At 43.8% G+C, this 24,180-nt stretch overlaps 1 protein-coding gene and 1 non-coding gene across 2 annotated transcripts in view; both read left to right on the top strand.

Moving 5' to 3' along the window:
- LOC124789082 (serine/threonine-protein phosphatase rdgC) overlaps positions 1-24,180 on the top strand; it is a 1,335,318-nt gene that overhangs the window by 137,731 nt on the left and 1,173,407 nt on the right. The window contains exon 2 of the mRNA XM_047256373.1: positions 19,256-19,559. Within this exon, the coding sequence (XP_047112329.1) occupies positions 19,256-19,559 (304 nt within the window). The remainder of the gene's footprint in view (positions 1-19,255; positions 19,560-24,180) is intronic.
- On the top strand, positions 10,277-10,350 carry Trnat-ggu. The gene has a single exon. It is a non-coding gene; the product is annotated as a tRNA-Thr (tRNA).

Raw genomic sequence — 24,180 nt, forward strand, 5'->3', positions numbered from 1 at the left:
TGTTAGCAAATTTTTCTTCAGAAACGCTTTCCTTGCCATCACCAGTCTACATTTTATATCCTCTCTACTTCGACCATCATCATAACTGACAATAGTAAGTATTATGTGTATAAAATTTGATTGAAATTGATCCAGGCGGTTAGGAAGCGTTTTTTACCCACGGCTTTGACCGTGTACGTACGTCTCACATACATTTCACGAACATTTAACGTATTTCACACGTATCTGTACACGTATTTTCACCTGTATCTCTAGTAAATTTCGCCCTGCAGTTTTGTTTTCACGCAGATCAATGTTTATGACATAATTTTCCTGAACTATGTATCGTAGAGTAATATAGTTTTATAGGTACATTCAGCGGCATATGTGGATATTGCCTGCGAAATGTGTTGCGAATAGTGTCAGTAGCAGAGAAATTATAAATTTAAACGTCATGCATGTTACGGCAGTTTTCCACGCATTTCAGTATTTATTACGTCATATTTGCTGAACTGTGTGTTTCACGGTGATATAATCTTGTCTGTACACCTATCGGCATATATGGATACTGCCTGAACAACCTGTTGCGGGTAGGATTAATAGGAAAGAAGTAATAAATTTCAGTGTCGTGCATGATGCGGCAGTCTGTCATGCACCTCATTGTTTGTGACGTCATATTTCCTTAACTATCTGTAGTACGTTGACGTAATTCTACAGGTACGTTCAGTGATATGTGTGAATACCGTCTGCACAGTGTGTCGTGATTACAGTCAGTAGTGAAGAAGTAATAAACTAAAACGTACTACATGAACAGCGTAAATGCAGTAACCGATAAACTTTCTTACTTTCTTTTGTGGCGTGTGTCAGCGAGAGAGAGTTTCGTAATGGTGCTTTCATTCCCAAATACTGGATGAATAAGACCTGGGTAGTCGCACGTCGTGGGATATACCTTTTCTTTCACCTCCTCACCCTCCATTCTTACCATCACAGCGATTCTTTCCAGACATTAAGTGATATATGTACCAAATTTGACTGAAATAGGTATAGTGGCTGAGGAGGAGTTGTGGTGCATAGATACGTACATCCATTTTTACAGCATGTGTCGATTTCTAAGACTACCATGCGTTATGGGCTGGCAAATATTCATACCCATAAATCAGGGTCAAAGCGATTATACGCTGTAATGCCACTTGGTTACTAGCTTTATATATACCAGTGTTACCTAAAAGGTTAAAATAACCCGTCGCTGGAGACATTGTGATTTATAAGCGTATGAGGTGCATCTTGCCACTGTGTTCTGCGTCACAAGGAGCACAAACAGTCGCAAAATATGATAGACCCCATGACAGAAGGTATGATGGAATATGATTTAGGATAGTAGCTACAGTGACAGCCGCTTTTTCACGACTTGTGTATTTTCATGTGATCCCCGTGCACTGGCTGATCCGTTCTCTTCACGGCATACGTACATAATAAATCCAATTACTCTGTGGGTATGGATTCACCGCTAGCGTGTCCACTAAATCAATGCCAAGACACTTCAAGACGTAGTAACTTCATTAACGTCTTCGTGAGTTGATAAAATCAAAGGCTAGATTACCACAACGTCTTACAAGATCGAGTCCCGGTAAGATAAAATGAATACCAAAACGTCATAGACGCCCCCAGTACCCGAGAGAGAGAGAAAGAGAGAGAGAGAGAGAGAGAGAATAACGAACATAATTAAGTACAACGTTCCAGACATCGCCAGCTGCTGCTGCTGCTGCAAGGAATGAAAGAATACTGTACGTCTGTGAGCAGAGTGAGTATGTATTACCCATTTCCCTCTGGCTCCTTGGCATCTCCCTCAGGTCATCCCGCATCTCCTCACGCCGACGAAGGTCACCCTCCATCTCCTCCACCAACTGTGGCATTCCGTCCTCGCCTGAACTGCCGAAGAGCCATGTGTTCATCTCACAGATACTATTGTCCTCGTGAGCTGATAAACTCGAACGCCAGATTATCACAACGTCCTACAAGACCGAGCTGCGGTAAGATGAAATGGGTACCAAAACATCACAGACAATAGAATATCTTACGAAACGTTCTGGCGAATCAGTGTGACCGGGCTGTAACAGCGAGTTATCTTGGCGACATTCAATACATCATTCGTTAGTAACTTGCGTCTTCTCATCGATGCGTAAGCGTCACCAATGGAGAGCGAGAGGGAGTAAGGACAGAACACTAAGGTTTAACGTCCCGTGGCCATCGAGGTCATTAGAGGTGGAGCACAAGCTCGTATTGTTTCAAGAATCGAGAGGTAAATTTGCAGTGCCCTTTCAAAGGAACCAAGCCGGTATTTTCTTAGAGCGGTTTAGAGAAATCACAGGGAAAGGAAATCATGATGGTCAGACCCAGATTTGAACCGTCGTTCTCCCGAATGCGAGTCTATTGTGCTAACCACTGCGCCACTGTGTGAGAATGAAGGTCACTTCGACGGTTAGGTTCGAGACGATACGGATTTACTTTGCTTATAAACTTCCTGCAAACAGTAAAGGAACTCAATGAGATATTTGGAAAGCCAATTAAATTTCAGGAAAAAGAGATCAGGACTTGAAGGTTAGCCGTTGACACTGTAGTTCATTCAGAGGTAGCGAGGACTTGGAAGAGCAGTTGAACGGATGGACAGAGTTTTGAGAAGACGGTATTGATGAACAAAACAAAGGTAATCGAATGTAGTTGAATTAAACAAGGCGATGGTGATGGAATTGGGATAGGAAATTAGATACTAAAAATAGTTCATGAGTTTTGTTATTCGCTCTGCAAAAATCTGACGATGGCCAAAGTGGAGAGAATACACAAGAGTCAGTCAAAATAATGTGACCACCGCCTACGTTCTACGTTAGTGTGCTCTGTGGTTGAAGTATACCGTGCATGAAAAAATGATGCCGAAGCACCTTTAGTGCATCACTGGCCATAGATGACAGGGGTGAACGATGGCTGCGGAGGTGTGTACGGGTGAATAGACGCGGAACTGTTGAGCAACTGACCACCCAGAGGTACCAAGGGGCTACCAGCAGTGTCTCCAGAATGACCGTTCAGCGAACGTTGGCGCGTATGGGCCTCCGCAGCAGACGCCTGGTTCATGCACTCATGCTGATTGCTCTTCATCAGCGACGAAGCCAGGAATTTTCACTGCAGCAGGACGTCCATCATTGAGTGGTGACAGGTGGCCATTTTTTTTTTTTTTAAAAAAAAAAAGGTTCAAATGGCTCTCAGCACTATGTGACTTAACATCTGAGGTCATCAGTTCCCTAAGTCCCCTAGAACCCAGAACTACTTAAACCTAACTAACCTAAAGACATCACACACATCCATGCCCGAGGCAGGATTCGAAACTGCGACCGTAGCAGTCGCGCGGCTCCGGACTGAAGCGCCTAGAACCGCTCGGCCACAACGGCTAGCGCCATTTCAAAAGAATCGCTATTTATGCTCCATCAGATAGACGGCTGTTGCTGTATACGGCGTGAGACGTATGAAATCAATCACCCTGCAGACAGAAATGGGGCATTATAGTCTGTGAAATATTTTCGTGGCATTCCCTGGGTGATCTCGTCATTCAGCAAGGCACAAAGGGTCAACGAAATTTGCATATATCCTTAGGGACCATGCCCAACCCTACATGCAGTCTGTTTTTCCTTCCTCGGCACGATGTCATCTACCAGAAAGGACAATGCAAAGTTTCATTCAGCTCACAGAGTATGTGGGTTGTTGGAAGAGGACCAAAGTGAGTTTACCGTATTCCCCTGATCACCAAACTCCCCGCGTTTAAACCCCATCGAGAATATGTGGGACCACCTCGATCGGGCTGTTCGCGCCGTGGATCCTCAGTAGAGATGGCCGCTGTGGCCGAGCGTTTCTAGGCGCTTCAGCCTGGAACCGTGATGCTGCTACGGTCGCAGGTTCGAATCCCGCCTCTAGCATGGATGTGTGTGATGTCCTCAGGTTAATTAGGTTTAAGTAGTTCTAAGTCTAGGGGACTGATGACCTCAGATGTTAAGTGCCATAGTGCTTAGAGCCATTTGAATCCTCAATCGAGAAACCCAGGACAGCTGAACATGGCAGTAGAGTCGGCACGGACCCAAATCGCTGTCGGTACCTTCTAGAACGTCACTGACTCTCTTCCTGCACATTTCGAGCCGAAAAGGTTGTTATTCAGGCTTTTCACACATTAATGTGACTGGACAGTATTAAAGGCAGATTTGCTGTAGCCTGAAAAGCATTTCTGAAAAAGAGGATACATAGATAGATATTCAGCGACCAAAGGCCCTGAAGACCATGCGCTGCTTCCACAAACTGCCTCCATTCCTTCCTGTTTTGTGTCCGGTACCTCCAGGTGTCTTCAGTTCCCTGGGCTGTTAGGTCCTTCCCCAGGTCGTCCATCCAGCGCTGCCTTTGTCGTCCAATGGGGCGTTTGGCGTTTGGTTTCCCGCTAGTGCCATCTTCGCCTGTCTTCCATCTGACATATGGGCTACATGGCCCTCCCATTGTACTCTTTTGCTCTTTATCTTCTGTAGTACAGTTGGTTGTTGCATCAGAAGGTAGATTTCCTCTTTTTTCCTCCTCCTCCGTTCTCCATTCTGAACAATAGGACTTTACTGATATCTAATACAAGTTTAAATGTTATGAAGCCGGCCGGAGTGGCCGAGCGGTTCTAGTCGCTTCAGTCTGGAACCACGCGACCGCTACGGTCTCAGGTTCGAATCCTGCCTCGGGCATGGATGCGTGTGTCGTTCTTAGGTTAGTTAGGTTTAAGTAGTTCTAAGTTCTAGGGGACTGATAACCTCAGATGTTAAGTCGGACTCTGCTAGCTTTGTTGTTAGCTGCATTAATCATAAATCTAAATAACAATGGTGCCCATATTCAGAGCTTTCCATACTAACGTCTGTCGTCCGCACCTGTCCAAGACGTTCTGAAGAATTACAACTTTTGTGGTCGTTCTAATTTTGTAAGTAGGCACTCACATACAACTCTCTGAAATGTTCAACAGTTTGATAGCAGTTTCATTCTTTTGTTGTGGTGGTGGTAAGGTCCTATGGGACCAAACTGCTAAGGTCATCAGTGCCTAGGCTTACACACTACTTAATCTAACTTAAACTAACTTACGCTAAGGACAACACACACACCCATGCCCGAAGGAGGACTCGGACCTCCGACGGGGGGAGCGGTCCGATCCGTGACAAGGCGCCAAGACAGCGCGGCTACCCCGTGCGGCATTATTTTGTACCGACCCAATGAGCGGAGTTACTAGTTCCTTCCAAACATACACTATCGTTATTTTTATTTCCCCAAATAGGTCTGTTCAACTTAATTTTTAGAGCTCCATACATCAATCGATAAAAACGAAACACTTATAGAATCACTTTGCTATCTATCTGTCTGTCTATCTGTCCGACTGTTCAGAACCCTCTTTCTCGGGAATGGGTAGACATACTAAATTAAAACTTACGGCACATATTAAGGTCTGCCATCCCTTGGTGATGTAAAGAAATGAAGCTTTTAAGTCAATGCAATCAAAAGATACGATCGTTTATATCACATATTTTGATATTCGCAAACTCACTCATTAAAACGTATAGGGTACTTGCTCTTGACGTATAAAAATAAGAATTGGGAAGAAGAAAAGTTTCACGCTACACGTAAAGGAAATTAATCGGAAAACTGGTAATTTGTAATTATATCAGACGAAAAAGTATTTCTTTTGTCGTTTGTTATCCGATTTCAAACTTGAAATTAAAACATTGTAGAAAGTATTGCAATCCCTTGGACCGATATCTTCCCAGTAACAATGTCGATAAGAGGCAAAAATGGTCGACTTCACTGATTCCCGGAACGGATGAAGTGTCTTAGAGCCACTTTTTCACCTTAACATCTTGTTTCCCTTAACGATGAAGTCGAATGCTGTGGAATGCCTCAACCTCAAACAGCAGAGACTGTGTTGCTAGTGGCCAGGATCAAGCCTGTCACTTCTCGATGGTTTGGCCACAAGGAGCGACAACCTCATCATCTTAATTGTTACATTACCAGGCGTTTTCGAAAAACATCTGATTTATTAAAAATATCTAATACTGCAAATCTCTGAATAGTTCCTCATGATCTCTTACACTCTTCAACCTCTCACTGTGCACTTGACACTCACATCCCATAAAAAGCTACCAGAGTATTCCAACAGAACATCGTCACGCTAATGCTCCCATTCTCTAAACACGTAGTTCTGTCTGCAGCAAGAGCGCCAATAATCGTGCAGATTATCATTTTGTACACTGCGGAAAGACAGTTTAGTAAGCTGAGAGTTAATCTCTTTGTTAAATGAATACTGCAATCATTCGTTTTGATCAGTTTTTAGGCATTTGCAAGAGTATGTGTGAGCGAAAAATTCTTAATGTTGTTTACATTTTGCTGCTTAAGAATTTACCACAGGAGGGGTTGGTTTGTGTGTGTGTGTGTGTGTGTGTGTGTGTGTGTGTGTGTGTGTCTGCTGGCGTGTATGGGGTATGAAACAGAGAAAGTATTATTTATGTACGTTCATGAATGCACACACACGTATCTGTGCATGTAATTCAGAAAGTTAGCACCTGTAGTAAATTTGCGATCAGTATCTGGCTCGATAAACAGAAAAAAAACCACGAGAGCGCAATTACATTTGGAGAAGTGTTTAGTTAGAAAGCATTAGTAAATTATCACATTACTTTTTTACGCCTATTTATTGACACTGAGTACGCTGCTTGATTTTCAATATTTCACGGTTGCTTGTGCTTGCAAACTCTCTAAATTAATTAACGCCAATTCATTACGTATTTGCACCGCTCAGTATTGGGATCAAAGTAGAAATATCCCGTCACGCTCTGACATGCGTTTGACGTGCAGTTGAACAAGTCCTGCTGCCCGAGTAATTGATGAAGCGTTAATTTGTTGTTTCAGATTTGGGGTACTGCTTATTACAAATGAGTTATGATCGAGTACATGACAGGGCACGGTCGATTTGTTTCCCCATCCTTCCTTAATACGAGATGTGCTTCGTCTCTAATGGCTTTGTTGTCGACTGGACGTGAAACACTCATCTTCTTCTCCTTACACATATTTATCGTTATCTGTATGTATTTAATGCCATACATTTAATGTAAAATATTTTTTCAATTTAACACAACAGTAATTTACGCTTCCTTTCCCAAAAATGCCGTATATTTGTATCACTGTATCGCATCATCTTTGATACGCACGTACTGGGTAAACCGTATTTGTTTTCGTTTGTTATGAATCAAAATATGTGGTGCACGCTTAAAACTCGTTTTGTGACCAGAAGAAAGTGCTTCACAATGCACATAAACGTTTGTGATTGTGAAAATACGAATATCTTTGAGAATATGTTTCGTTGGAAGAAAATTACACAAAGATTTGCATCAGATAGACATTTCAAATATGTTGAATTCTAACACAAATCTTTAGCACAACCATTTTTGTTAGACGTTTGTAGTTGTGAATTACTGTTTACCCTAGGACAACACACAGCAAACGAATGTATCATTTGTTTTGATGAAATTCTGAAAGCCATCTGATAATAAATTGTGAAAAATGCGAAAATGGTGACGGTACTTTTTGAATAAGTAACCTAAAACCAGTTTGTGGCTGCTTGCTGTACACCATCAACAATTTTTCATATGACGGTCATGGTCTGCAGCCATGCCTTTATTGAACAAAACTGCAGAATATACTCGTATCAATATGTCACTATAATTCGAAAACCTTAAAGTGATAACCGAAGATGATGCTGCCAGTATGCCACAAATGGCTCTATGTTTCGTCGAGAAATATCGCGATAATCTTTGTAATTGTTTCAACAGTGAATTGACATGAATTAAATTTTTATTATGCTGTTTAATTTGGTTTTCACTACATTTTTGAAGTCCTAGAGATCTTTGAGCTTCGCGCAGTTCAAGTTTTACGACAATGTTGCCGAATGTAGGACTGGTAGTTTGGAAGAGGACATATAATGGAACACGCTTAGCTGCATCATATGCTTTTAAGGCTGCCATTGATGTTTGGCATAGTGTACACAATCGATAATAAATTGATGAACTGAGCGAAGACGAAATCAATCAAGTTAGTCGACAGACATTATACCAGGGGCATTCAGTAAGTATCGCAACACTTTTTCCAACACACCATACTATTACTCTCTCTCTGTTGGCAGGCCGCTGTGGCCGAGCGGTTCTAGGCGCTTCAGTCTGGAAGCGCGCGACCGCTACGGTCGCGGGTTCGAATCCTGCCTCGGACATGGATGTGTGTGGTGTCCTTAGGTTAGTTAGGTTTAAGTAGTTCTAAGTTCTAGGGGACTGATGACCTCAGATGTTGAGTCTCATGTGCTCAGAGCCATTTGAACCTCGCGCTGTTGACTACAGAACCCTATTTTTCAACGTTATCTCCGTTCAGTGCGAGAGCCTTGCGCCATCTTACTGGGAGGTCCTGTATGCTCACCTAGTACCACACTACTGGTCGATGTCGGAACCAAAGTTTTGCTTCATCAATAGCCGCCCCATCGTGAACATACTGCCTCCTACAGAGTGCATCTTTGTTTGGGCCAAACATATGGAAGCCGGGAAGTTTAGGATGGATGAGGAAACACAGTCCACTGACGTTTTGTGAGCGCCTCTCGAGTGCGCAGATTTGTGTGAGGACTTGCGTTGTCATGGAGAAGTTCGATCGGACTTCTGTGGCGACGAACACGCTGAATTCTATTCAATTGTCTGAGGGTACCACAGTACATTTCAGAGTTGATACACACGTCACGAGGGAGAACATCAAACAGAATTACCCCTTCAGAGTCCCAGGAGACAGTCGCTATAATTTTATCAGCTGAGGTTGCGGCTTTCAAAGTTTTTTTTCGGAGGATAGGTGGTATGGCGCCACTCCATGGACTGCCGGTTTCGTTTCCGTTTCAAAGTGATGAACTCTTGTTTCAGCGCCTGTGAGGATGTTCGACAAAAATTGTCAGAATCAGCCTCGTAACGAGCAAGCAATTCCGCACAGATGGCCCTTTGTTGCTCTTCATAGTCTTCTGTTATTCGACGAGTACGGTACTCCAACTGGTGAACGAGTGTGTCAGCACTAACAACGTAGACGTCAGTTGGGCACCGACGTGTTTGATTGCGACCCGTCGATGATCTCGAATAAGAGTGTCCGCACGTTCCCTCACTGCAGGAGTCACAGCTTCGTGCAGCCGGCCGGCACGCGATAGATCGAACATGTTTCCTTGAAGCTTCCTGGCAGATTAAAACTGTGTGCCGGACCGAGACTCTAACTCGGGACCTTTGCCTTTCGCGGGCAAGTGCTCTAGAGCTAAGCCATGTCTCTCCAATATCCTTTCTTTCAGGAGTGCTAGTTCTGCAAGGTTCGCAGGAGAGCTTCTGTAAAGTTTGGAAGGTAGGAGACCAGGTACTGGCAGAAGTAAAGCTGTGAAGACTGCGCGTGAGTCGTGCTTGGGTACCTCAGTTGGTCGAGCACTACCCCGCGAAAGGCAAAAGTCCCGAGTTCGAGTCTCGATCCGGCACACAGTTTTAATCTGTCAGGAAGTTTCATATCATCGCACACTCCGCTGCAGAGTGAATATCTCATTCTGGAATGTTTCCTTGAACTTGTTACGATGACTACAGCTGTCTCATCCAACAAGTCAACGTGCTTTTGTTCAAATGGTTCAAATGGCTCTGACCACTATGGGACTTAACTTCTGAGGTCATCAGTCCCCTAGAACTTAGAACTACTTAAACTGCTTGAGAAAAAAAGTGGTGCATTACATGTTGAACGTTATTCGTTAATGAAAATCTTATTTACTATTCAAGTTGTTATCTTATTAACCGCATCACCACTTCACTGTCAAAGATGACTTTACTGGATGACCGTGGGTTAGTCTTGATGAGTAACATCTTTTGCAGTTTTATGAAGATTGTAACTGTTCTCGAAAGAACAGATACCATTGATGACCATGCAGCTTCTCTAGAACAAACGATAATTGAAACGGTCATCAATGGCATCCGTCCTTTCGAGAACAGTTACTGTCTTCCTATATATAGTTGAACGCTACCCAGCCATTGACCTTCGTCTGTGAGAATGCGGGAATCGTCACCTTAGTGTGTGCGAGTAATGATTGGATGGGCAAATATCTGTTAGCTACGTTACGTATGTAAATTATGGACAGTTAGAATGTGGGTCTCACCGGAAGCGTGCAAGGGATAAGTCCCTGCAGTCGCGCTATTCATCTATGTCCTCGGTGGCTCAGATGGATAGAGCGTCTGCCAGGTAAGCAGGAGATCCCGGGTTCGAGTCCCGGTCGGGGCACATATCTCCATCTGTCCCGTCGAGGTATATCAAGAACACCTGTCGGCAGCTGAGGGTTTCAATAAATTATCATTTTTGCAGTTTTGTTTACAAATATTGTAGCTTCTTTGACGACGGTTGTCAGTTAAATCCTGAAGATGGCCTTGCAAGCCGAAAACCGGTTAACCTGAATAAATTAATAGTGTTGAATAGAAGAAGCATCGAGTATTTCCATTTATAATTTTCTTGTTCTACCAAGAAGCTACGGAAGAATCAGTTAACGGGATCCGATATTACTCCAAGGCGAAATGAATTTTGGTGCACTGGAGAAGATCATTGTAAACTAGCTTTTGTTTTGTACCACTGTTCTCAAACTCTCTTTATCTCATTTCGACAGAGAAATATAGCTCATCAGCAATTTTGGTTGTTTGCGACCAACGAGTTCCATAAGTTCTCTATCTCAAGCTTTCTGCACAGCTTTTCTCCATAGCTTTGCAGCTTTCCATAATATCTGCCCATGAACTACAAGGCAGCACTGTCATTCCTACAACATCTTTCGTTTGAAATAATGTTTTCATCAGCTTAATTTTCCATTTTTTTCGCAGTGTACAAGTTTTACTTTTGGTTAATTATTTCATGAAATTCAGTGACAAGTCTGCAAGAAACTCGTTGTTGGTGTACGTCAATATGATTTTCGCCATCTGCAAAGCTCTCTGTTCCTTACGGTTGTCGCGCGCAGAAAAGAAATCTGGAGAGCCACGGGTGAAACGCTCTGAAAACTTAACTTCCTTCGTTACGAAGTTTTTTCGCTGCTAACTCGGTCCTTTGAAGGGCACGAAACTTCCTTTCTTACGTTGGCGAGCCACGCCGCGGTGCGGGCAGTTCCGGGACCTGTCTTGGCCGGAAGACTATTATGGCTGTCAGTTCTTCGTTAGCCTTGGAACTGAGACGTTTAGTAACTTTTTCAGAAGCTTTATTAGAAGCTTATCGTGGTTCTTTCCTGTTTTAAGTAAACGCACTCGAGGAAATAACACAAAAAGATAACGGTGAGATAAAGTACTTGTGAACTCGACAAAGACGGAGCAGATTGGACTTCGCTGGATATTAAACTCTCCATGACGCGTCGGCATATGAGATGCTACCTCACTCGCAGGTACTCAAATACACGCACACACGCAAGCAATCGTGCATGCGCACGCGCACGGCCGAAGCACACGGAGACACACACACACATGTGCTCTCTCTCTCTCTCTCTCTCTCTCTCTCTCTCTCTCTCTCTCCTCCAAGTCATGATGCTCATATGAGAATCTGAACCCAGCAACTTACAAACTAACACACAATATCTTCGTCTTAACTGCTCCATATTCTCACGGAGTCAGACTGTGGCAGGTTAGAATAGTTATTTCAGTATTCTTAATTCTAGGCATTTATTGAGCTTTACCTCACGTTTACCGTAACATACTTATAACTGTTTAATAGAATCATCCTTCGACCACTCTTCGTACAAAATAACATTCTACGTCTTCCCATTCATGAATTCCTCTGTTCAGTTACAAATTTCGCATGATTCCCCGTACGGACGTAATTTAGACAGTAACTGACTTAAATGCTTTTCCGAAATCATGAAATTCCGAAAGGCATGGATCCAGTGCATTCAGGCTGGTTGATCTCGGAGCAGGTACAATCCGTGTGTGTGGGCTTGCCTGTCCCAGGGCGCTGTCAGTTTTACGATGAACCATGACGTATAAGAAAGGTAGGTTTCCGCCCTTTTCCGGCTCCAGTGTAGAATGAAAGTTCTTATGAATGAAATCCAGATGATCCAGGAGTTGATGAAATTTCTTCCCTCTATGAGATCACATTACAAAAGTGGTATCCAGAAGTAACCTCCCCATTCGTAATCGGCTACTGGATTGCGATATAACTGGCCGTGATCGCAAATGCCTAGTGAAATTTTACAGTAATGCTACCGTTACCGAAGGAAAATAACACCGGTTAGTCGGAGGAAAACGTACAATAGACTCTTCTGAAGGAAGAATCTATTATAAACTTAAGCTAAATACTGATGATAATTTTGAAATAGGGGAATATAGTGCATCGCTACGAACCGCACAGAGGGGGAAACGATAACACGTAATATTTAATACAAAAGTTACTGATACGATAGAGAAAACACTTACTAGCTAAAAAGGACATAATTAAACGGTCGCCATCCCGCTAGGGCAATGAATCTCCAAAATCTGAGGAATGGTAATGGCGAAAAAATTTAAGCAAATAATCAAGGGCCTCCAGCAGAAAGTTGTCACACTTTTCCACAGTACAACAGTTCACGAGAAAATCAATGAATCAGAAAGCACTGAGTTTGGAGTTACTTGTTCTGAAATACTAAATTTTACAATTAATTTTAATGGAATTACTGGTTAAATAAATGACTTGCTTAACATAAACTTCGTTATGTAAATAATGACTTTCAGTAGCCTCAGTGTAACTTAATGCAAAATATAGAAAAAGGCAAGAAATTTGTTTTTGATTATTGAAAGACTGAAGTGAAATTACTTTAAGTAGATGAACGACTGATTTTACTTCTAAAATAACAACAATAATATACATACTAAGACAACAGAAGTCACTCGCTGAGCTAAATAGAGAATAAATGAAATGTGCAGTCTTAATTCGTGTTGTATCTTTAGTTCTTAGTTTTGCTTGTGAAATTTTACGTTACTTTAAGTGAATAGAGTTAATACTTAAAATTGCAAATTATTTAAGTCTCTGTTGTGCAATAGAAGAATGAACAGTTACTGAGGCAGAAAATTTAGACTGAAAATGAATTTAGACTAAAACTGATCATTAGCAAACACACAAAACTGGCAGTAAATAGTTATTCAATTTTCATATTCTTACGACACTCGGTGGTTGCATGGATGGGAAAGGGGCCCTGCTCGGTAGTAATGTCTCAGGTCAATGGCAACACAGGTGCCCTACAAGTTCTAACTACTGCAGGTTATTATTCAAGTTAGTTATACTTTGTGTGAAGAAATGTCACAAGGTAAAGTCTGTAAAATACTATATCTGTCACTTAACGGTCTTCACGATGTTGCACCTGTGAGTACGACGAAGAATGTAGCCGACGACAAGGCTAAGCTGCCGTTGTTGCTGCTGCTGTTCGATGAGAACCCCGAGTCGTTTCCAGAGCCACAGATAATTATGGGGGCAGTCAATAGTTAGAATTGCAGGTCGTTCCGTCTGTCCAATCTTGCAGTGCTCTCAGTAATCGAGGGTTAACGAATCAGGCGCGTCTGCACTGGTGCGAGCGTAGCTGCACACCGACGTGGCTGGAGCACCCAACAAACACTTCCTTACTCTTTTATGACTTAAGCTGCTCTGCTTACTCTCTGCCCGCTACGCGACAGACACTTTCCATGCGCAAAGATAAATACGGCACAGCCACTGCCATTTCGTCGTTACTATCGATACATTTAAATAAAGTTCCCTTGGCCATTACCCAGCGATTCACGATATTTACATTTCAATTACAATCAGTTATATACAGCCAGAAATAAATACACTATTACATCGATTACTTATAAAATGTAGTTTCTCTAATACAACTTACAGATTCAGAATCAGTAGTACAGTACAAGTAATCAACGGATAATAAATGGTGAAAATTTTGGTGGGTGCAGAAAGTATTTTATAAAGAAGAAAGGCTTACACTCTTGTGTAAAGAAAGTCAGCCACCAAGGCTAAGTTAGCCAACATTATAACCATCTACTTCATAGTATGCTGGCACACCAGCTCTGTACTGCCCCCGCCCTCACCCCGCCTTACAGAGTTGGAAAGCCTCCAACCACGTTCTGTGATGAGCCACGGACGTCCAACACCTTGTCACTCACCGTCCTTCAACCACTCTCCATAGATGCTGACGACAACAGCCCGCGAACAGCCGACCAGCGACGCCGTCTCCAATACGTTCGTTCCCAGGCGCAGGACGATAAAAATGCGCTCTCTGTCAAGGCCCCTGTCAGTGGAGTTCTCCATCTGCGGCCCACCGTCGAATAGGCTGGGCTTAAACCCCTCGGTGTTTTGGAAGAATCGGCGTCTCAGTGACTCTCCGCCTCCTGATAGGGCAATTTTGATAGAAATGGCGGCTTTATTTGCCTAAGTTCTAAAATGGTTGGTGACAGTAGTTTTTCTGGTATTCAAATTGGATTGTTGGTCAGGACCCACTGTGTTGATGAGATGGGATGGTGAGGTTATACCGATGCCTCTTCTTTAGTCTTTTTCTTCTTCCTATTTATCCCGGCTTCTTGAGATCTTTTGTGAAGAGAGACGATACATCACGTTCCGTAGTGGTACAGGACAATCAATGAAGTTACACAACATTTAATAATTTAACTTTTGAAATTGCCGGTTGATTGGAACTTACGGAAATAAAAACACTCTCATACGTCAGCAAACTTCGTATAACATTTTTGTGTGTATAATGGGCCTTACTACGTCGCAAAATCGTTCTAATGAATTACTTAACCTACTTTACCGAGTTGCTAGGCAACGCAATCAAGAAGGTGATGTGTGTCTCAATTAAAACTGGACCTCGATATTTTGAATAAACTTTCGGTTCATTTTTTTGTCAAAATCAGCACTTGCCTGAAAGTTAATTTCCAATTTCGTGCATTAAGTCCAAACGCATTTGCAACTATTGTACTCCATGGAACGACTCTTTTGTAATAACGTGATGTGTCTGTCTCACGTAAAGTTTAAATGAAACTGGATTTACTCTTCAGTCGAGTCAAGATCACAAAATGAAAATCACCACATAGGTCAGCGAACTTTCAAATGGCTCTGAGCACTATGGGACTTAACTTCTGAGATCATCAGTCCCCTACAACTTAGAACTACTTAAACCTAACTAACCTAAGGACATCACACACATCCATACCCGAGACAGGATTCGAACCTGCGACCGTAGCGGTCGCGCGGTTCCAGACTGTAGCGCCTAGAACCGCTCGGCCACTTCGTCCGGCCGGACAGCGAACTGTACACGTGCACTTTTAGCACTCTAAGTAATAACTCGTCTCGTCGTAAAAGCCCCACATAAAATCACGCTTTTTATTAACGCATAAAAATTCGAAACAACTTTATATTAAACAAATAAGTTATGGCATGTAATGACTAATTAAACATTTCCGATTCTGAATTAACTTCAAGAACTTTTATTTCATAATCTATAAAACTTTATCGACTGAGAGAAATTGTTAGTTTGCTAAAAAGGATTCAGATTGCAGTCAACTCGTGTGTGGACCACGACGTCACGAATCGACACTTGCTTGGAATGAACGAAATACCTGAACTGAAATATACTGTCCGTTGAGTAATCCACTGAATTTTATAACAAATTTGGTGCCCCTTGAATCGCTACAAGGTCAGTGATGTTTCACAGAAAGTGACTGACTTTCGTTTCATGATACGAAAGATGGTTGGCTGATCCAACTGTATTCGAATCTAATTGTTGCTTGTATATGGAGGTGCGTCTGCAATCAAACGATGAACGTTGTTCAGCAAACGCTCTATTTTGACTGGTTTGTGTCTGCTGCTAGTACATCTGCATCTACATCATACTGCGCAAGCCACCTAACGGTGTGTGGCCCAGGGTACTTTCGGTACCACTATTTGATCCCTCCAACCCTGTTCCACTCGCGAATAGTGCATGGCAAGAATGATTATCGGTAAGCCTCTGTATTCGCTCTAACTTCTCGAATTTTCTCCTCGTGGTCAACACGCGAGATGTATGTGAGGGGAAGTAATATGTTGTCCGACTCCTCTTGAAAAGTGCTGTCCCGAAATATCTGAAGATAATCTCTCCGTGATGCACAACGCTTCTCTTGTAACGTCTACTAGTGGAGTTTGTTTAGCATCTTCGCAACGCTCTCTCTCCAACCTAACGACTCCGTGACGAAACGCGCCGCTCTTTGTTGGATCTTCTCTATCTCCTCTATCAGTTCTATCTAATAGGGATCCCAGATAAATGACCAATGAACTATACTCAAGAATCGGCCGAACAAGCGCCTTATAAGCCACTTCTTCCGTGGATGAGTTACATTTCCTTAACATTCTTCCGAGGAAGCTGAGTCTGGTGCCTCCTTTTCCCACGATCTGTTTTATGTGGTAATTCCACTTAAGGTCGCTCTGGAGACTTACGGCTAGATATTTTACGGCAGACGCTGTCCCCAGCTGTTCTTCATCAGTAGTGTAGTTGTACAATAGTGGATTTCTTTTCCTATGTATGTGCAATATGTTACGTTTATTTACGTTCAGGGTCAACTGCCTAAGCCTGTGCCAATCACCAGTTCTCTGCAGGTCGTTCTGCAAATTTTTCTATCTTCTCGCGTTGCTGCTTTGGTATACACAACTCCATGATCTGCGAATAGCCTTAAGGGCATCCGACGCTTTCTACTAGATCATTTATATATATTGTAAACAGCAACGGTCCTATCACACTTCCCTGTGGTACTTCGGATATTACCTTTACATCTGTCGATTAAACGCTCATGAGTCAGAGTATGATAGAAAGGATAATGGGTTTTCAAATTTTGATTTTGGCTGCTATTGATAATTTCCTTCCTTTTAAACTACGGTGCTGTTGAAAGAGGAGTGCAGAACCTTTGTTACGTGGCTCAGTTATAGCCTACGTAACAGAAAAGTACGTTTATCAATTATGAGGCCGAGATATTGTACCGAGTGACACGGGACGAGGCAGCGATCGTCCTTCTGGTAGTGAATTTAATAGTTTGTGATTAATTATAAAACAGTCTAGACCGCAAAGGCATCTTTATTACAAGGTGACCTATTTCGATCATCACATGATCATCTTCAGATCTTCAGAAGTGTAATATGCAACTGGATATAAATTAGAGACATACATAAAAATAACTTGAAATTATCTACAAAATTAAAAAAAATATAGATACACTCATTGATGGACAATGGCTGTACAGGGAGCAGGAATCGCAGAATGACAATAGTCAGCGGCTGCAAAAATAATCGTTTGACGTTTTCCAGAATCAATTTTTATTTTCTCAGAGTAACACGAATTTCGCCTCCGTAACTTAGTGGCCAGCGTGGCTGACTTCCATGTGGAAAACCCGAATTTGATTCCCGGTGCTTCCAGCTGTCTTTCCTTGTTGGGAGGACAGGTGTGGAGGGGGGGGGGGGAGGGGGAGGGGGGGCACTCAGCCTCGTGAGACCAAGTAAGGAGCCACTCGACTTATTAGTTATGGTTCCAAGGTCAAGAAACGCGACGACGACCATGAGAGCTGTGTGCTGACCACACGCCGCAACATACCGCTCCCAAGGACGCCATTGGTAGAGCAAGACAAGGTGGCCGGTTATGCCTTGTTGGCGTGACTAGGGCCAGAACACGGAGCTTCACTTTCTTTTACGGTATTTTATGATTTAGTCCAAAGGCGTCGCAATCTAATGGTAATGTGACTTACATTTCTGCCTCTTTGGTAAAGCGCTATATCATCGGCGTCCAGCACTATTTGTCCATCCGGCTCGCTAGACACGTTATTTCTGTACAAGAGGTATAAGAGGGTTGTAAGTAAATTGCCTTGTGGTTCTCCAGCCTAGATGTTACAACAAAATTCCACCCGAACAGGCCACGAACGGCACCGACCGGCCGCCGTGTCATCACCACCACACAGGCGTCACCGATTGCAGATATAGAGGGACATGTGGTTAGCACACCGCTCTCCCGGCCATATGTCAGTTTACGAGACCGGAGCCGCTACTTCTCAGTCAAATAGCTCCTCAGTTTGCTTCACAAGAGCTGAGTGCACCCCACTTGCCAACAACGGATGGTCACCCATCCAAGTACTAGTCCAGCCCGACAGCGCGTAATTTCGGTGATCTGACGGGAATCGATGTTACCACTGCGGCAAGACGTTTGGCCCAACCTAGATGTTGTTAGTTGAAATTTCCGCTCCATCTACTGTCAAGTGGAATTTTCTGTTGTGCAGGAATGATTTAATTGTTATTATACATATGATGGTAGTATCTGTTTCCGAAAGAACAATTACCATTGATGACTATGCAGCTTTGCTAGAAATGAGATAATGAAATGGACACCCTAGTTGCAAACAGGCGTTGACGTACTTCATTGAGGACATGCTGAAAATAGTTAAAATATGGCTTCCCGGCGAACGCACACGCTATGCCCGAACTCGTACGGGACTTGGTAGATTAATCTGCCACGATTAATGAGTATGATGGGAAAACATCTATTAGGCGCACTACGAATGTAGTGGTGTGGACATGTTGGGAATGTGGGTCTCACGGGGAGCGTGTGCGGGATAAGTCCCTCCAGGCGCGCTATCCTCTGTGCCCTCGGTGGCTCAGATGGATAGAGCGTCTGTCGTGTAAGAAGGAGATCCCGGGTTCGAGTCCCGGTCGGGGCACACACTTCAACATGTACCCAATAAAGTACATCACGCCTGTTTGCAGATAGGGTGTCCATTTAATTAGCATTAATTATTATTAATAAGTGGACAGCCTCAGCGGCGTATTTCTGTCGACATTTTGTCCTGTAAAATGTCAAGTCAGGAACACCTTCAGCCGTCTATATCTCAAATTCTATATTATTTATGGGGCCAGTTTTGGCGTTTCACTACGCCATCTTCAGGTCCCTTGACCTACGTGTCGACTGCACATGATGTTGAATTCTTCCAGCAAGTCGCTCAGGGGTCCTGAAGACGGCGTAGTGAAACAACGAAACTGGTTGCATAACTAAAATAAAATTTGAGATATAGACGGCCGAGGGTGTTTTTGACTTGACGTTTGATGTTGAGCAACTGAAGTCCCTCACCCGTTCTGTATAAAGACTGACTAGCAGAGATTTAGCCATATGTTTTGTTTACACGTGTGGCAACAGTGGAGTGGGTTAACGGGGCCCTCGGTGCCGCGTTGTGTTGCAGACGAGCAGCCGGCAGCAGCCATGATGGGGTGCGGGGGTTCCCGCGGGCTGTGTCCCTGCGTGCGCGCCAAGGGCCTGAGCGCCGCGCCGGACAGCGACTCGGACGCCAGCGACGCCAGCTCCGCCAAAAGCACCCTCCACCAGCAGCCGCAGCAGCAGGGCAGGGGTGGCGCCTGTCCGCCCGCCAGCGGGCTGCTCGCCGCGCTGTTCCGCTGCCGCAAGGCGCGCAAGAGCGAGTTCAGCATGCCCAAGGTCGAGAGGAGTAAGTACTAGACCGTCTACACCTCGCACGGAACGGCTGGTCTCCGTCTACATGCTCGTACGTAATGTTAAGACTACATGTCTAGTATCGGTGTGCACTTCATTGTTGAAATCGTCTCGGGTAGTGGAGTCTTGTTGTCGGAACGTTTCGACGAGTTTCCCACTCTTCATCTTCAGGCGAAGTGTCAGATTTACGTCTAGTTTGTTCCTGGACGTAAACCCGACATTACGCCTGAAGATGGAGAGTGGGAAACTCGTCTAAACGTTACAACAACATGACGCCATGGCCCGCCTGATAACCTAAGACGACTTAATCAACCAAATTCACAGAGAATGCCTGCATTTTCAAAGCCCTATCTTCATGTCAATTATAGAGGCGCTATTGTTCCTCTGCAGATGTTCTGTGGAGAGAGGCGCAAGTGTTTGTTTCCCAAGCTATTCGTATTGTGTTTTACCTGTCGTAGCGTTAATAAACCTCGTTCCGATTCGCAAAATTACAGAAAATAAAGATCTGTCCACCGTGTAAAGCTACATGCCATTACTACTTCGTTTTGTTTACTAGGGATTTATTAGTTTGCATGTTCGCTTGCCTGAGAAAAAAGAAGAACTAATGTATTAAGATTTCTTGTTAGAAATGCGGACGAAATTAGTCCTAAAAAGTATGATGATTATCGCCGTTCTTAGGAAACGATCCATTTACTTAAGAAAAATACTCACTTCAGTGTAGTCAACCGCTGGATATTGCGCTAGCCGTCAAATTCAAATAACAGTATTTAAACTCTGATGTACTTAGAATTTTCAGTTTACAACAGTTAAATTGTTTTCACTTGCTCTCCAATTATACTCTTCGTTAAAAAACTTCAACAGTTGCTATGAAATTTTGACAGAAATACTCTCCTGCTTCGATGGCGTCGAGCTCCGTCTTGCACGAACCACATCTTGTTGAAATCAGGGCCACTTTGGATAATGGGTATGAAATCATCTTCCAAAATCTTCACGTACCGTTTGGTAGTAACCCTGTCATCAAGGAATATCGCACCGATTATTCCTTAACTGGAAATTGCACACCACACAGTCACCCGTTGAAGAGACTTCTCGATCGCGAAATGCGGATTTTCAGTCTCCCAATTGCGCCAATTTTGCTTATTGACGAACCCATCCTAATGAAAGTGAGCTTCGTCCCTAAACCAAACCATACAGGCACATACTAATGCCCATCATGACCCGCAGCCAACCGTGTAGTTTGAACGTCCTAACGCAAACCGTGCAGAAGTTATGACAATTTTATTTCATACATTACTGGCCATTAAAATTGCTACACCACGAAGATAACGTGCTACAGACGCGAAATTTAACCGACAGGAAGAAGATGCTGTGATATGCAAATGATTGGCTTTTCAGAGCATTCACGCGAGGGTGGTGCCGGTGGCGACACCTACAACGCGCTGACATGAAGAAAGTTTCCAACCGATTCCTCATACACGAGCAGCAGTTGACAGGCGTTGCCTGATGAAACGTCGTTGTGATGCCTCGTGTAAGGAGGAGAAATGCGTACCATCACGTTTCAGACTTTGATAAAGGCCGGATTGTAGCCTATCGTGATTGCGGTTTATCGTATCGCAACATTGCTGCTCGCGTTGGTCGAGATACAATAACTGTTAGCAGAATATGGAATCGGTGGGTTCAGGAGGGTAATACGGAACGCCATGCTGAAACCCAACGGCCTCGTATCACTAGCAGTCGAGATGACAGGTATCTTATCCAAATGGCTGTAACGGATCGTGCAGCCGCGTCTCGATCCCTGAGTCAACAGATGGGGGCATGTGCAAGACAACAACCATCTGCACGAACAGTTCGACGACGTTTGCAGCAGCATGGACTATCAGCTCGGAGACCATGGTTGCGGTTACCCTTGACGCTACATCACAGACAGGAGCGCCTGCGATGGTGTACTCAACGACGAACCTGGGTGCACGAATGTCAAAAAGTCATTTTTTCGGATGAATCCAGGTTCTGCTTGGCGACATCGCAGTGAGCTCACATTGGAAGCGTGTATTCGTCATCGCCATACTGGCGTATCACCCGGCGTGATGGTATGGGGTGCCAATACACGTCTCGGTCACCTCTTGTTCACACTGACGGCACTTTAAACAGTGGACGTTACATTTCAGATGTGTTACGACCCGTGTCTCTACCCGTCATTCGATCCCTGCGAAACCCTACATTTCAGCAGGACAAAGCACGACCGCATGTTGCAGGTCCTGTAGGGGCCTTTCTGGATACAGAAAATGTTCGACTGCTGCCCTGGCCAGCACATTTTCCAGATCACTCACCAATTGAAAACGTCTGGTCAATGGTGGCGGAGCAACTGGCTCATCACAATACGCCAGTCACTACGCTTGATGAACTGTGGTATCGTGTTGAAGCTGCATGGGCAGCTGTATCTGTACACGCCATCCAAGCTCTGTTTGACTCAATGCCCAGGCGTATCAAGGCCGTTATTACGGCCAGAGGTGGTTGTTGTGGGTACTGATTTCTCAGGATCTATGCACCCAAATTGTCTGAAAATGTTATCACATGTCAGTTCTAGTATAATATATTTGTCCAATGAATACCAGTTTATCATCTGCATTTCTTCTTGGTGTAACAATTTTAATGGCCAGTAGTGTATAATTGCCTCCTGTATATTCAATTTAAAGCCAAAAATCTGATGTATATTCAACTGAGTTAACGAATAACTTCTACAAGTATGTACCTCAGGTCGTTGTACAGCATTACGTAGTGTCTCTCTAGCAGCAGTTGGCTGGTCAAACCATCGACGACTCTAGAATCTCCTTCACGATTTTCTCCACTATTTTTCGTCAATCGCTGACAGAGTTAACGCTGATATTTTACATGCGTCCAATGTTGTTACGGAACTGTTTGGTTTGCGAACCCAGTAAAGCCGACAACAGCCGCTGGAGAGGGCTGAGCGCGCAGATCGCATTAATCAGTTCGCCCTTGTGCCGACGGCGCTATCTATCTAAGGTCGGATATTTCGTCCGCGTCCTCGTCCCGTGTGGGGACGGCTTAAAGAGTGCGTGGTCTCTGGCCGTGGCAAATGGTGGGACTTCGCCGACGCTAGGGAAGCTCCGAGGCAAAGGAGCAGAGGGAACGTTTCAAACAGGCGGTGTGCAGTCATACCATCCAGAACCACGTTGTTCCTATGGGATGCAGACACCACAGCCTTTCAAGTGTTCCTCTAATCTCCATGCGTCATATCGCATAGAGATTAGCATGGGCGAAGGAAAACCAATACAAGTCGCGATACATTTTGGAGCACGAATACTTCAGAAAATTGCATGGCGGGGTTGCCATCATGGCTTAATTCCTGTAGGTCCTCGATATATCCTCGTTTAAATGATAAAACAGTGTCTGCGTTACGTCTACTCTCGTGGTGTACAATACAGGAACGTACTGATGCATCTGTTCGCTCGTTTACAGCACCCCACAGGCAATGTGTGTGTTCAGCAAGATAACAGATCAGGCCATTGCATCCGAATAGTCTCATACAGGTTCGAGGAATCCTCTACTTGTAAAATGGTACTGATGTAAAAGCCAAGTCAGGTGACTGTAATCCCATTGAGCAATGCTGCTACGCTGCAGAACTAAGCGAACTTTCGACTTCCGACCAGACTCCAAATACCCTGCTAAAAAGTTTTATAATCTAAAAACAACACATGTCAAAACGAAAGTATATGGGTGTTTTAAACATGGCTGCTCGGTTCAGTGACCGTTTATAAATTAAAGTTGAACTAAATAAGCCCTCGGTCACAATTTTTTATCATTTTGACCAGATTTGAACACTTCCGTGAGTGGCTTCATCAGAAATTAAATATTTAAAGTGATCTATAACCTAGAAGTATTGAAACCTGGTCAAAAAGACTAAAAATTGTGACCGAGGGCTTGTTTGGTTCAACTTTGAAAGTATATGGTTCTGGATCTCACTGAAGGGCGAAACGCTTCTGGGAGAAATAAATTTCAGTGCAGTAAGAAAAGGCGGTTTTTATTTACAAAACAAATAAATCTGCTAAAAGAGTGTATGTTGGTTGCGCGACCATGTATCAGGATGACTCTATAATGCTTCGTGTTTGTTAGGGAGACCACGTCACAACATGACGTTCCCAAATCACCGCATATGCTCCGCACGCTACTATACAGTGAATGACGGACGATACTGGGTGCCAGTATTGCCCTTTCGCTGTCCTACTTCATTTGGTTACCGAAAGAAAATCAAATAGCTCTGAGCACTATGGGACTTAACATCTGTGGTCATCAGTCCCATGGGACTTAGAACTACTCTAACGTAACTAACCTAAGGACAGCACACACATCCATGCCCGAGGCAGGATTCGAACCTGCGACCGTAGTGGTCACGCGGTTCCAGACTGAAGCGCCTAGAACCGCACGACCACACCGGCCGGCACCGAAAGAAAATTGACAATCTACTGTATATGCCTCTGTCCGCGCAATAACCACTCTTATTATATCATATTTTAATGGTCCCTACACGAGGTATACTCCGTCAGTCCAAAGAGTTTGGGAGTGGATTAATATAAAAAGAGAGAAACGTTAAGATAGTG

This window comes from Schistocerca piceifrons, chromosome 3 (assembly GCF_021461385.2).
Source record: "Schistocerca piceifrons isolate TAMUIC-IGC-003096 chromosome 3, iqSchPice1.1, whole genome shotgun sequence".
Lineage (NCBI taxonomy): Eukaryota > Metazoa > Arthropoda > Insecta > Orthoptera > Acrididae > Schistocerca > Schistocerca piceifrons.